Genomic DNA, 15,653 nt, shown 5'->3' with positions numbered 1-15,653 from the left:
GGTGGAAATTTTTAATAAATAAATAAAATAAAAATTACAAAATAAAAGAAAAGATAGCAATAATGAACACCAGACTGAAAAATCAAAAAAAAAAAATCCCCAACATGAAAAAGCCCAGGCCCAGATGTCTTTATTGATTTATTCTCCAAAATATTTAAAAAAGAGTTAGCACCCATCTTTCTCTTCCAAAAATTTGGTAAGTAGAGAAATCATCCAAATTCATTTCATATGTCAGGCATTATTTTCATACAAAGCTGAAGCACTACAAGAAACAAAACCAAGAGGCCAATACCCCTTATTATCATAAGAGCAAGAAAATAAAAAAGATGCTAGAGAAAACAATTTCCATAGCACATTGAGGATCACAATCTCAAACAAGTGGAATTTACTTCAAGGATGCCAAAAGAGTTCAATAATCATAGTCACTATATATATTATATAAAAATATTTAGATACATATTATATAAATATATAAATGTTTTTAAACATACACTACATACTACATCTCAAGGTCTGGATTTACAATTCCTCCAGCATTGTTTTATTTTAACTTTAGGATTGTTTGGCTGGATAGGGTCTTATGTGGTTGCGTATGAATATCAATTTTAGGATAGCATTTTTCTATTTTTGTGAAAAACTTTTATGGAATTTTAATTGGGATCACATTGAATCTATAAATAGCTTTCGGTAAAATGGTCATTTTCACATTATTAGTTCTACCAATCCATGAGCATGAGATGTCTTTCCATTTTCTAGTGTCTTTCTCTATCTCTATTTTCTGACGTTTAAAGTTTTCATTGAAGAGATGCTTCATTCTCTTGGTTTTTTATTGTCGTTTTATTTTCTTTGAGTCTATTGTGAATGAAGTATGTCATTGACCTCTTTCTCCATATATTTGTTGTTGGTTCTAGTGATGTCTTCTTGGTAAACTGTTCCCTTGATGAAAATGAATTATCCTACTTTATCTCTTCCATTGCTTTTAGTTTGAAGTCTATTTTGGCAGGTATTAGGATAGTAATGCCTGCTTGTTTTGTGGTCCCATTTGAGTGAAGTACTTTAATCCATTTTTTTTTTTACTCAAAAGTGGTACCTATCTTTAAAACTAAGATGTATTTCCTGTTGAAAACAAAGAGATTTTATTTCTTAGCTCCCATTTATCTATGTGGGGGGCATCTACTGGCATGTCAGAATCCCATCAGTGGTCACATCTTCAAAATGAATGACTCTCCCTATCCCAGGAACTATCTCTTGCAAATAGTTCTTAGTGGGTCCTGGAGATCGTCTACCATGTCTATGTGATACTTGACTGATTCATCAGGTCTTGTCTGGGCAGCCCTTGCTGCTGTGAGTTCATGATTATGATAGCCATGCCGTGTTCGAAAGACAGAACTTGGCAGCACTCTTCCCCTTCCCCTGGATCTAACGTTCTTTCTGCTTCCCCTTCCAAGATCTTTCCTGAGGCCTGGGTGGGGGCTAGTTGAGGGGATGATAGAGATGGCTTGTTGAGGCTGAGCGCCAAGTCTCATCTTGTCATTACTTTGAAAGTCATGCATCACTCCACTGACTGCTACCCACTGAGAAAAGGATCTTCTCTGACCATGGTTGAGAGTAGCCCACATCTATGTATATAAGCACAAATATTTAGCAGGGGCTTTAATGTCATAACCATTTAGCAAAATAACACTAGCAGTTTCTATGCTACCACAGTCATGAACTCTTGACCAGGACTACAGAGTTTGAGTTATGAATCTCCATCTGCGGAGTAGACATCAAATCCAGTAAGAAAGTCATTTGTTACCCCTGTAACCCTGTGCCATGATCGCACCAGTAGGCATATCTGGTCTGACAAGTCAGTATTGTATAATGCAGGGGCCAGGGCTGAGTACAACTCCTGATGTGTTTTCTTCCCCAGAAGTCTCCATAGTGTTTTCCAACATCATGATATAAAAGCTAGCTGACATAAAGGAACTTCCCTGGCCAGTGGGAGACAGACTTCTGTGCTCCTCAATCAAAGTGTGTTGTGCCTTGATATGAGTTTCCTGACCACCTGTGTTGAACTGGTGTTTGAATCTGTGTTTTGGCTTATTTTTTTTTTGTTAGTTTGTTTTTTGGTTTTTGTTATTCTGATTGTGCTGGGTTTGGAATAGCTAAGATATACATGACACTCAGTCCAGTGTCTGGCTAGCTGGTGTTGAGTTGTGAGCCCAATAGCTAAGGCAATTCTAATTCAGCTAGGGAAAGGCACAGGCTCTTACCTGCTCAGAAGGTGCTTTGCACTTGTTAGCAGGGAGGAGAGTGAACTGGGGTTGATGCACTGTAACTTCTGACCTGAGGGGCAACTGCTCCAGGCACTGCTAAGCCAGAGGGCCTGGGTGGCTCACGTATTAGAGTTAAGGCTTCTGACTGGAGAAACCAGCATAAGCTCCACAAGAGTCCTGACGTCAGTAGTTGGAGTCCTAGGGGGCAGAGGAGGTAGCCTCTGTCCTTGGTACAGAGCCTTATGGTGCCACCCAGGAGACGGGTGGAATCACGTCCCAAGTGGCAGGCAGATGCTCCATGCAGACACTCAGAAAGTAAAGTTAGAATGCCAGAGGGAAGGGCTGGAGTGACGGATCTGTAGTGAAGATCACTTCCGGGTCTTCTGGAGGACCAGGCACTGCATGGATGTGGTACACAGACATACATGTAGGCAAAACAGCTGTATCCATAAAATGAAAATAAATAAATCTTTTATTGAAATGCCACTTTCCTGCACAGTGAGCAGGGGCTCACCTAGGTCCTCACACGGTGGGAATGGAGTGCCAGGGGGCAGGGTAGACAAGTACTCTACACGTCAAGCAAGTAGATCACTCTGGGAGTCCTGGATGGTGGATTTCAAGAGGCAGAAGGAGGGTAGAGTGTGCCCTCCCTAAGAGGCACTGGCATTCCCACAGAAGGGAAAGTAGGGCTCAACTTTCAAAGTAAGAGGTAGAGTTCTGCAGGGAACAGCTTGAGACCCAGTCTGGGATGGTGACATAAGTGTGCCCAGGGAAGGTGAGAGTAAGGGCTTTGCCTGGGAAGACAAGAGTCTGAGCCCTGTAAAGTAGAAGATTTCAACCAGCAATGTGGGCTGTGGGGGTCCTGGGAAGGAGGCATGGTTGGGGTTTGAGATGGAAGAGGAGAATGGGCCTAACAACAACATGATCATCCAGAGTTCTGAGAATGCTGTGGGGCTCCCTAGGGAGGAGGAAGAATGAGCCCCACAGGCATTGTGAGCAGTGGAAAAAGGCCACAAAGTTCTAGATGCCCACCCACTGGGGAATAGGTAAGCCAATTTGGTGTATAGTGATTGATACCTTAAACTTCTATATAACCACTGAATAATATTATGTAAAATTAAAAAAACCTTTAAATGAGGGTCATTAGTAGCTAATTGCAACACAAATTCTGTCTATTGCAAATAATTTTAATGGTCTTTACACAGAAAAGAATTGGTCACAATAATTGTAGTTACCACTAAGGTGTTCTGTAATAAAATGTATGCAATAAAAATAAAATATTAAACCATAAACACAGATATTTTACCTTTTAAAATATTCAATATGAGCCACACACATAAATGTAATACTATAAAACTATTACAGGATAACTGGAAATTTTAAAGGACAACAACATAAAAGCAACCCTCTTAAAATAGGGAAAAATAGGAACATCACTGAAAATGGCAAACATGCATTTCATTAGGGAATTGCTAATCAGAACAATAAGGTACCACTACTCCTGTAGTATACAGTGGCTAACTTAAAGAGAAGCTAATAATACCAAACATGGGTAAGGATTTGTATTAACAAGAACTTGCACTCGCTGTTGAGAGACCTAAAAGTGAAAACTAGTTTGATGGGTTCTTACAAAGTTAAGCATAATCTCACTATATAGTTGGGCAATGATGATTATAGATGTTTGTGCAATTGAGTGTATGGCTTATGTCCACACAAAAACCTGCATAAAGATAGTTTTAGTAGCTGCAGTAATAATCACCAAAAACTGGTACTAACTGAGATGTCCATCAACAATTCAATGGATGAACAAAACATGTCATGTCCATGGAATATGAAAATAAGCTGCCAAAGCACATGGACGAATAGTAAAGCACATATTTAGAGGGGGGAGCCCCTTGGTCAGCTAAACACCATGGGACTTCAGCTGTGGCACAACCTCAGAAAAGCAAAGCTGTGTTAGAGAAAATAAATCAATGGTTTCCAGGGATTTGTAAGAAGAAAGAATGACTAGACACACTTAGGGCATTGCTAGTTCAGTGATGCTCATCTGGATAAAGTTGATGGTGACTATGTCCCACACGCCACTGTCAAAGCCCACAGAATGTAGTGACAAAGACAGAACCTTAGTTATTGATAATGTATCAAGGTTGATGAATGAGTTTAATGCCACACCAATGTCAGATATTAACACCAGGGGCTGTGTGTCAATGTGATGTGGGAAACACAGGAATCCTCTGTTACTATTTGTGGGATTTTGTAAACCTACACTTTCTTTAGTACATCAAGTACATGATTTTAAAGTCAGCCCAAGAATACTAGTTTACATGAGCACAGTCTGGCATTTTTCTGAGTAAAGTCTCTCCGCTCTCAGCATTTAAGTCTCATTTCCCTGCATGTAGAATCCCCTGCACGTCACATTCCCTGGGTCACGTCTGTGAGAGTTGGGGGTGGGGTGGCAAGAAGGCAGACTTGTCCTCAGGCTGCCATCTGCTCTATGAATGGCACCCCATATGCTGTTGGTGTGTAGAGTTCCCATTGTTGACATTTATGAATTGACTATAATTGTACTGTGATTTCCGTCTTTGCTTGAGTTAATTATGAAGATGTTTAGATTTCCAAGTGGTATTTTTCAAGTGTTACTTATTTCAGCTTCATCACTTGCTTGAGATATGTGAGTTGAATATGGCCTACTTTTTGGATCCCTACTGAAAATTTTCCGTTGTTGGCAATTCAGTATCTGACCAAATTTTTGGATGTCATGTAGAGGCTAGATAGTTTGCATTCTATACTGTGGAGCTCATTTTTTCCTATTTGCATTTTTAGACTGTTTGCCTGGAAAGCCTTGCACATTATTTTTGTTACATCTATTTAGTGCTGCCTCACTAATTACATCTAAGTTATCAGTAGTCTATGGCCACTTGTGTTGTATCACTTTGTCACACGGGATGCAGCTAGCTCTGAATTTGATTGGTATCATGCAGTACGTTTTAATAAAGGCCTTTAAAATCATACTAGTTATTTGATATGCCCCTGACCACTGCTTTAATGATAAATTTCAATGTTATTTGATTTTATTGGTTACTATTCTGAATAGAGTACACTTAGACCATGGGGAAGTTATTTGTTTTAAATGTCTTTGTTTTAATGAAAGAGATCAAGTCATTTACATTTACAATGGGAAACAGTGCCTAGTATTATTCCGGTACCTCACTGCCACTGTTTCCTTTAAAGTTTTGCTCTTTGAGTGTTTGTTTCAGAAGCAGTTATTTACTGTGGGAAGTGGAAAATATATCTCCCAGGACATCTGTACCCTAACCCTTGGAACTTACACCTGCTACGCACCAGATGTGACAAAAGAGGATTGGCATGTATGACTAAGGATTGGAAATTAGTTCAGGAAATCCTAAAATGGAATCATAAGAGGAAAATACAGATCTGACAAACAACAATAGGGAGGACCCTGTAGCACAGGGCACGGGATTGCAATGTAGGCCACAAGGTTAGGTACTGGCAGCTACTGGAGCTCAGACACTGGGGATGGATTCTCCCCTAGAGTCACCAGAAGAGGCACGGCCTGCTAGCATCTTGGTATAGGGCTAGTAGAATTGTTCTATACTTCTGATCTCCAGAACTGTGAGAGAATGAACTGACATTTAAGCTATGAAACTTGTAGCTACAGTAACCGCAGAAGAAAGAGGAATTCATTTTCATCCATTTTAAGTTCATTTCATTATAACTTACCTTTCTTTTTTAGATACATCTCTATCAAAGGCAGATAGAGAACTATCTAAATATCAAAGCTGGGACTTACCAACACCTCTCTTTCACACTCTCCTCTCACACCACTCCCCAGATTCCTCCCTGGAATTTTCCATCCTTATATTGCCATCATGTAAGCATTTTGTATTTTGATGCCTTTCTTACATGGCATTGTGATTTTATCCCTTCTTTTTAATTTTGAAATAGTTCTTATTCAGCTCGTGTTTCCTCTTGAAAACTTTGGCAGGAATTTGGGGTGTTATATTTCCTTCCTTCGTAGTTATCCAAAAAAAAGCTGTTCTGTGCATTGGCACCAAACTGAAATTTACAAGATTCTTGGATCACAACTTTTCTTTCAAAACCCTGAACACATTTTCTGGCATTTTCTTTTTTATGCAGAAGCATAATTTGCGATGTATTTCTCGTAGATATGCTTATTTCGTTTTGCTGCTCCTAGATGCGTGAAGATGTTTCAGCCACAAAGCTGAATACTCCTTTTGGTTGTGTCTCAACGTTAATCTCGCCTTTGTGAATATTGCCTGTAGCCCTGAAAATCTATTTTTGGTCACTTTTCCTTCCATCCCAGATTGTGAACTGTGTTACCACCTCACTCGAAACAGCACAGATGTTCAAGACTCTTAGAAACTGTTCACCATGGTCTTCTTCCCTGCTGTCCCCCTTCCCATCCTTCGATGCCACCTTCTTGGCACTGTGTGGTCACCCAGATGACTCTAAATCCATGGTTTACACACAGAAACAGCAGCCTCGAAGGAGGCATTCATTGCTTTGACTATTTTTCTTTAAACTTAATCAAATTCTTTCAGTTTTTCCCTTGGTTACTCTTTGCACACATACACTAAGATTTCTCTTGATGTGTCAAAGGGGAGGGAGCGGCAGTTCCTGATTGTTCTTTACAACCTCTCTCTGCAACATTAGAGCTGGAATGCATTTGTGGTTATATTACAGAGATAAAAAAAAATAAAGAATTATGCAGATGGTCCCCGACTTCTGATGGCCCAGTCTGTGATTTTTAAACTGTGTGATAGGACACCCTCGTGATCACGGTCTTCTGGTTCAGCACCATAGCCACCGCAGCACAGGAGCTAGCTCCCTCTGTAGTATGAGACAGCCTGTATGTGTGATGGTTTTGCCTAATTGGAGGCTCAGATAGCTACTCTCAACATGTGTAAAGCAGGATAAGCTATGATGTTCACAGAATTAGTGTTGTCAAATGCTTAATCCCATGACCACATTTCAGGTAGCAATAGCTTTAACTCAATAGCAGAAGCAAATATAATGGGTTGATCTACTATAGTTGGTTATAATGTTGATGTGGGAGTGTCATATATCAATCTGTTGATTTCATTGGTTAATTAAATAAAGAAACTGCTTGCCCTGATAGGTTAAAACATAGGTGGGAGGAGTAAACAGGAGGAAGAGGAAGTGAGGTAAGACTCCTCAGAGAGACGCGAGATAGCTCTGCTCTCAGAGACACATGCGAGGCAGCTCCCACCCAGGATGTACGTAGGCTAGAATCTTCCCGGTAAGCGCACCTTGGGGTGCTTAAACACATTATTAAAATGGGCTAAATTAATATGTTAGAATTAGCCTAGAAGAGGCTAGATAGAAATGGGCCAAGCAGTGTTTAAGTGAATACAGTTTGTGTATTGTTATTTCGGGCATAAGCTAGCCAGGTGGCCGGGGTGCTGGGGACGCAGCCCCGCCGCTCCTATTTCTACATAATGTGGCTATAATGTGTTTACTCTACAGAAAGAACAACAAAGGTACAAACTCCAAACAAATGTGATAACCAAAGAAATAGCCAGACTCTCAGCCCTCCACTCTCATTGTCTGTGACCCCTATATTAGATCCACAAAAGGAAATGTCTCATTGGCTTCAGTTACTCAGAATATTTTCATTGAGATCAGACTCCCTGACGTATTTAATCTAGATATATTCTAAATATGAACCTGTCACAGAAGAGATGTTAACTTGCATTCCAATTTCTTCCTCTACAGAGAATACAGTTAAGACTGTGCCCGAGGGATTGAGAGGGTGTGGATGAGGTTATTCAAAGGAGAGTCAGAGGAGGGAAGCAAGGCTCAGAAGCTTTGGCCTCATACAGCTCTGCTAGAGCCCTGGAGGAAGGGGTGAGCTCTCTGAGGGTGATGCTAGGGTCAATGACTGGAGCAGCATGCAGACTCCAGGGAACCAGAACCCTTCTGTTTCCTCTCAGCTACTCTCACTAATAAAAGGCAAATGAACTTTTGTTTCTAATGATTCTGGAATGTCAATTGTGGCATAGGAAATTAGTTTAGCTTTAAAAGTCAATTATAGATAAGTGTACCAGGCAAATGTCAAGAGAGACTGATCCTGAAATGTGGAATTTCCTAGAAGCCAGTGAACGCATGGAGGAAGCTTTGATCATTCTCACTCATCTTCAGGAGCAATGCAAAGTTAAACAGCAAAGCCCAGATCTGCTTCCAGCAGGGAGGGCCAGGCAGCGCCTCCACCTCAACCCTCTCCAGCACCTTAGTTCAATCCCCTGGTTTCTAAATAGCAAGAATACTATGTGCATGTCCTCTCCCAGGTGAAGTCACGTGTGTCCTCTGGCTCCTGTCCTTAGGTTGTCCTGCTCTATGCCTCTACCTACGTCCTGGTGTCCCTGAGCATAGACAGATACCATGCCATCGTTTACCCCATGAAGTTTCTTCAAGGAGGTGAGCAAGCACTCTTTCATAAAGATCTTTTCATGGGGTGGGATTCTTTTTGCTAATATTTTATTAATATTGTTATCTGCTCCAATCACGCCCCACTTTTCCTTCTCTTCTCTTTCTTCTCTTTCTCCTCTTCCAACACTGCCTAATGCATTTGAGAGTCCACAAATATAAAAAAATATGTGGGTACTTGGGGAGTGCTACCTGATCCTGGTCCCATATGGGACATCCTTGGTGGATGTCCAAGGACACTAGGAAGTGTTTTCACCTAGTTCCTTAAAGCCCTACCAGCAGGCATACCTTATGATGAAATGAGTGTAGTCATTCCTTATATCCCTGCCAGCAGGCATACCCTATGATGAAATGAGTATTGTCTCTTCATAGTCTTCATTTTCAAGAGACAAACACCTGCCCCCCCCCGCCCCCCACTTACCCCAAGTCAACAAAACTGGAAAAGTAGTTTTGAAAACAAAGGAACTTCTCCTTGGTCCAGGAAACCTGAAAGAAAATTGGAGATGGTACATAACACCTCCAATTGATGCTCTCAGTAGTGAGTGGGGCTAGGAGTGTTTCTTCATGGTGTCCAGTGTACAGGGCAGTGTACAGGGGAGGCAGAGCTCAGGAAGCTGGCAGTCCTGAGATGTGGAGACATCAGGAAGGTTCAACCACATCCAGTTCCTGTCTTCTGCACTCTGACCAGGTGGGAGGAATGGAACCTCTACTTACAGGTGGAGTAACCCTAAGATGCTGTAGATGAAGAGACTCTCCAGGGTCTCAGGAACCATCAGTGAGTGGTGGTGAGCACTGTACAGGACCAGCTAGCTGCCTTCTGGTTGGCACAAAGCTGACCTGGCCTCATGAACTCCTAAACTTACAGGAACTTAAATTTCACTGTAAAGACAGGGGGAAATGGATATCTTTTAAATGTAATAAAAACTAAACTGGAAACAATAAATAATGTATTTAAAATGCATCCCAAAGAATTTGCACGTTCACACACACATATTCTCTCTCTCTCTTTCTCTCTCTCTCTCTCTCTCTCTCTCTCTCTCTCTCTCTCTCTCTCTCTCTCACACACACACACACACACACACACACACAGAGCAAATAGAACTTTAAATCAGTTGTTAAAGAATGGCTTTGTTAATACATAAAATTGGACTAGCTCTCTAGCCAGCTGAAAACATCAATTCCCCGTGTCACAGCTAATTAAAAGCAGACCCTGTTGGGCCAGGAAAGCCAGTCATTCAAACATGAAGGACTAGGAGAACATAATGACAAACCTTCCATCATCGTAACATGAAAAGGGTCTCTCTAGGAATCACGCTGAGAGCAGAAGCAGTAAAGGAACACGTGTGTCGCTTCATCAAGGTCTTAAATGACTTATACAAATAAAAATCATGAACAGCAGCACAAGGACACGCGGAAATTTGTACCAAAAGAAAAAAAAGATGAAGAGCTAATATCTTTCTTATGACAAATTTGGCAAAGACTTAAGAACATCAACTGAAAAAAAAAAAGACATGAACACAGATCAAGAAACAAAGATATAATTAGGAGACACACAGAAGTGTTCATTTGGACTGCTAATTAAGGAACTGCAAGATTAAACATGAGGAGAGGAAATTGTACCAGTCAGCTAAATGAGATTAAAAGAAGAATGTTCTTGCAGCTCTATACAGTGGGATGCAGGTGGGCCTGCACCCCCATGTGGGAACTGCACCCTGCAGCAGAGGGATCACACCCATTTACTTATGAGGAAACTGAGGCTTATGGGGGCACTGGCAGGTCCAAGTGGCTCTCAGAAATCAGTCCCCAATAGTGGACCCTGTGTGCTTCCCCAAGTGTGTTCCCAGGTGCCCAGGCATCTTTCTCTTTTCTCTAAGCAGAGAAGCAAGCCAAAGTCCTCATCGGGATAGCCTGGAGCCTCGCGTTCCTGTTTTCTGTCCCCACACTCTTCATATTCGGAAAAAGGACGCTCGCCAATGGTGAGGTGCAGTGCTGGGCACTGTGGCCAGATGACTCCTACTGGACTCCATACATGACCATTGTGGCCTTTCTGGTGTACTTCATCCCACTGACAATTATCAGGTGAGAAGGGGGCTGAATGCCACACCTTCAGGTTAGTCATTGGTCCTAAGTCCTTGTGAGGACTTGTTGGGATGCAGGATTCTATCTAATACTATCATGGGCTAATCTCCTGCATCAGAGTTTGGGAAAGGAGAATGTTGACAGGGAGTGTGCTCATACACATGCATTGTGTCAAGTGGCTGTTCCCATCTTTTACAATGCTATCCTGTGAAATCAATTACTTGATTAAGTAAAACTTAAGATCAGAGAAGTTAAGGAACTTAATATCACACAAGTTTGAAATTCTGGTCTGTCTAATTACATATCCTGTTTTTCCCCTACACCATGTGACCTTTCAGATACAAATTATAATAATAGCTTCAGGGATCTTGAAGATTAAAAGACAGACATACTTAAAACAAATTGAACAAAAATACAATAGTATATGGGTACATGCTTGAGGATATGGCTCTGAGATTGGATGTCACTAGCACTTCTTGTATGTCAGGGACCAGTTTTGACACATATACCGCTTACCAGGGCAGGGGCATGCACGGGGCTTAGAAAAGTTAGAAAAGAGCATGAAGATGTTATACTTGTCAAAACTGGTACCCAACACTTGTACCACTGAAGGACAAAAGAACTCCAGGAAGAGAACGTGAATGTAAGGGGAAAAGCAGGTTCCAAGGCTGACCAAAGGCTAGAAATGGCTGGAGGCAGTAAGGGAGCAGGCAGGCAGTGTCTCTCAGGAAGAAGTAAGTAATGACCCCCTCCCATGGCTGGAAGAACAAAGAGGGGCAGTTTATTGCAAAAGGTCTTGGTAATCACGTCCCAGAACACTCCCTTGGTCCTGAGGCCACAGAAGATCCCAGCAGCCTACTCCAGGTAGGGTCCCACTCACTCACACAGCAAGACACTTGGGCAACAGTAGTCCTATCTGTATGCATGTGGCACATGGAGAGAGCTCCCGTGGCGGCTGTGCATGTGGCCCATGGTAGTCCACAAGTTTTTGAGAGTCCCTTACCTACCCAGACGGATCATCAAGTCATAGGAAAAGCAAAGTCAGCCTTTGGGTTGTGGCAGTACACAGGCAGTGAAAGAAATAATAATAATAATAATAATAATAATAATAATAATAATAATAATAAATCCCTGTAATTAAAATTCTGAATGCACCCCTCGTTGCCTAGAACACATGTAGCAGGATTCCCAGGACAAAGACAGCTCACATTTAGGAATGTCGGTGCCTGTGCAGAACACTCTACAAACTTGAGTTCTGGTAGACAATGTGAGGGGCTCTTGTCTCTTCTCCAAGCCCAGAGAAAGGTAGTACCCTTTCTTTATTTGATCTTTCTCAAATTGTGAGCTAGGACAATACACCTCATTACTCTAATGGACATCTGTTTTACTTATCATCAGCGTGGCTGTCCCTAAGTGTACCCAGACTTGCTTTGTGCTCGGTGCCATCTTTAGTCTCCTGAAAGCCTAAGATTGGGAGGAAGGGCAAAGCCTCACCATGCAGCTCTGACGTTTTCTCAAGTCATGCCTTACAGCAAAAGGAAGCTAAAGGCGGCAGCAGTGGCAGAGATCAAGACAGCCAGGTCACTACCTCATTCGAGGTGGGTGACCAGTCATCTTCCCCCAAACCGACAAATTAGCATTTAACATTTGTTTCAACTTCCTTCTGTCCTCTTCACCAACTTGAATCAGAGAAGGCTGGGTAGCAAGATGAAGGTCAAAGTTTACACGTCACCGAGGTAAGTCTTCGCAACCCTGCTGGAAGGAACTGAGTGAAAGGAGAGAGTCGATGCTTAAAGTAGAAAAGCTAGTAGGAGTGCCCAGCACAGCTCAGTACCAGGGCGAGGCTTGGGTGGGGCTTCACTCCTGATTAACTTGCCACCCATTCCTCCTGAGTCGCCACCCACCAAGCAGGTGCCTGCAGCAGGAGACCTGCACAGCACTAGGTGGCCCTTTCCTGGCTTATTTGTCAGGAGATCTGTGACTCTCACGTGTCATCGTTCCCACATTCCTTTGGCTGCTTTCTGCAGCAGCATGGCTTCTCCAGCCTGCCTGTTGCTTAAACTCCTGGTTTGTAAGTGTACTTCAAAAGTCAAGACTGAATTTGTTTGGGAAGTAATTTCAGAGAAGGTTTCATTCCACTCCCAGCACACCAGGGCCTCCATTACAGCTTCTTCTGTTTCTTGGCTATTGGTCTTCTTCCATGTCCTTGAGGTTCTTGGAAGCCAGAGGGTCAGCTTTGCTCCTAGTTCTCCTAGGCTGAGAACTGGCTTCTCTCTCTGGGGGAGGGGGCAAGGCATCCTCCACCTCGTAACCAAGCTCAGGCACACATTGCACTGACTATACTCCCTCTTCCTGTCTCCATCTCTGTCTCTGTCTGTATCTCTCTGTGTCTTTCTGTTTCTCCCCCTCTCTTTTTCTGTCTCTCTCCAACTTCCTTCGTTTTTTTTTTTATTCTAACCTCTCTTGATTCTGTTGTTGATACCTCTTTCATGTCACATTAAATGAACTCTTAACTCCATGCATCCCTAAACTAAGAAACAACCCAATGACGTTCACTCACTGTGGTAGGAGCCATGCCTCATAACTCCTAATCCACGCTCAGTTTATGTTTTTAAGTTCACTATGATAACAGGCAAAAAATATATTGTAATATTTCTCCGGGTATTTATTTGTTAGTTTATTATTATGTTGTTTTATTTTTTGTTTGGGGTGTTTTGTTTGTTCTGTTTGGGAGAACCAAGATTGTGTGGGAGACTTTGAGAAAACGTCATTCTGTAACCCAGACCATCCATCCCACAAGTCACTATGTAGCCCAGGCTAGCCTAGGACTCTTGCAGCACCCGTTTCAGCCTCACAAGTGGTGGGAGTACAGAGGCAAGCCACCACATTTAACTCTTCCTTTTGCTTTAGATTGCATTTCCTTCATTACAAGAGAGTGGAAACGCTTGTGCTTTGGTACCGCTTTTGTGTTCTTCAAGTAAAATATATTCGAACACTCATTTAGGTGAAAAGGTTTTCATTTCCCCCGTTCTATATCCTTAGAGATATTCCTTAACAGACAGCCTTCTCCATTTTTAATGTGTTCTGAAGAACTTGGCACTGGCCACTCCAGAGTACTGATGCACACTCACCTTGTGCCTTCTGCTCCCCCGTATTAACTGTTTCCAAATGACACCCCACTTCTGTACCCACGAACCTTCATGGCAGTTTCAGGATCACCCTACCTTGGTTGGTCCAAACTCCTTCACATCCATCATTTCTCCTTTCCGACATGCCCTGGGAGAGTTGTCTGTGCCAACCCTGGGCGAAGGAATCTGTGCCAACCCCAGGCGAAGGAACACTTGGGATAGTTTAGGGTGATGTAATTGGCAGTAATTAATGCAGATTGTTGCCTTTGTTTTCTTGGTCCCCAGTCTGGCATACAATAAATATTTGGTAAATGTTGGAATAGTTGAGCCATGCAGCCCAAATAGTAACCGGCAATAATGTGGCACATGTGTGCCTGGGTCATGGTCTCTTATCTCTGTCTCTGTCTGTCAGTCCCACTGTATGCTTCTCTCTCTCTCTCTCTCTCTCTCTGTCTGTCTGTCTGTCTCTCTCTCTCTCTCTCTCTCTCTCTCTCTCTCACACACACACACACACACACACACACTTCACATATGTGCTCCTAACGTGGAAATCTCAGATTATTTCATGCTCACATCACTTTGGGGTGCATGTCAGCTCAACTATTAGTATATATGCAAGGAAAGAATGAAGGAAAAGGCGAGATATCATGCCACCTGCAGCGAACGCTCTTGAGAGCTGTGTGTGCATGAATAAAGATGTCACAGCTCCATCATGGACCGAATCGGTTCCCCCAGGCTGGAAGTCACCATGACTGACAGCAAAGGCAGCACTCTGCCTTTCTGGGTCAGAACAACTCCTGTGGTTTCAAGGCTTACTTGGTGGAGCTGTCTAATTGCTGCAGTAAGGCTGTTGGCCCGCGTGTGGTCGCTCCGCTTCTGCTGTGCTTAATTTTTTGTGACCTAATTGATTTCTCACCTTCCTATCATCTTCTCTCCCAGAGACAAAGGGGCAGGCAGCAAAGATCTGTAGTCGCATTGCAGAGGTGCAGGTGGGAAGAGCACATTATTTATGGAACACTGATTTGTAGTGTGTGAGAAAAAAATCAGTTTATTTTGCTTGGACCATAGTGCTCAGACTGTGGGAAAGCCGCATGCTAAGGCAGTTCCTGTGGAATACAAGGCCATGGTGGCTAAAAGGGCCCCAGAGACTTGGCCAGTACTAGTCATGAGCATGATGCCTAAGGCCAAGGAGAATAGTGGGGTCTGTGTCAACTTATCTTACCAGGAAAGGAAGTGACAGCCTAAATACTGTGATCTACCAGGTAGTGAAAATTTTCCTGTTTTTATAAAAAAAAAATGGTCATTAGTTCACTCCAAGACCAGTGGGTGTTTGTGTGGAATGCCCAATCTCCTTTCCACTTCCACTCCGAGATTCTCTTAGCAGCCCCTCCCCTTGACATGAAAGTAGTTCAAAGACGGATGATCCAGGTCAAGCCAAAGAGGTGAAGAGACTATGTTCAGGAAAAAAGACCTCGATTTTTAACAAGAAGCCTGATAATGGGGTCATCTCTGCTCCCTTCATCTCTGTGGTGATGCCCAACTGACATGAAAAACCTGCACTATAGAGAAACCTGGGACTGTGGAAGAAACCGGGGACTTTAACACTTGGACAGCCACGAGCTTGAATTTACAGTTTTGAGAAATACATGTTATCACAACTAAGTGATCCGTTTCAGAGCTTTCTGTAGTTTGCCCCAAC

The 15,653-nt window shown here is 42.5% G+C and overlaps 1 protein-coding gene across 2 annotated transcripts in view; it reads left to right on the top strand.

The window, feature by feature from the left end:
• Npsr1 (neuropeptide S receptor 1) overlaps nucleotides 1-15,653 on the top strand; it is a 190,017-nt gene that overhangs the window by 153,861 nt on the left and 20,503 nt on the right. The window contains exons 4-5 of one of the 2 annotated variants that reach the window (XM_050124885.1): nucleotides 8,645-8,738; nucleotides 10,625-10,826. In XM_050124885.1, coding sequence (XP_049980842.1) covers nucleotides 8,645-8,738; nucleotides 10,625-10,826 — 296 coding nt within the window. The remainder of the gene's footprint in view (nucleotides 1-8,644; nucleotides 8,739-10,624; nucleotides 10,827-15,653) is intronic. The other variant, XM_050124886.1, reaches the window with a different exon arrangement.

The sequence above is a fragment of the Alexandromys fortis genome, unplaced genomic scaffold, assembly GCF_014885135.2.
Source record: "Alexandromys fortis isolate MF-2015 unplaced genomic scaffold, M_Fortis_MF-2015_v1.1 scaffold_204, whole genome shotgun sequence".
Classification (NCBI taxonomy): Eukaryota; Metazoa; Chordata; class Mammalia; order Rodentia; family Cricetidae; genus Alexandromys; species Alexandromys fortis.
Note: the sequence above shows the minus strand (reverse complement) of the source record. Positions and strands in the feature narration are given on the sequence as shown.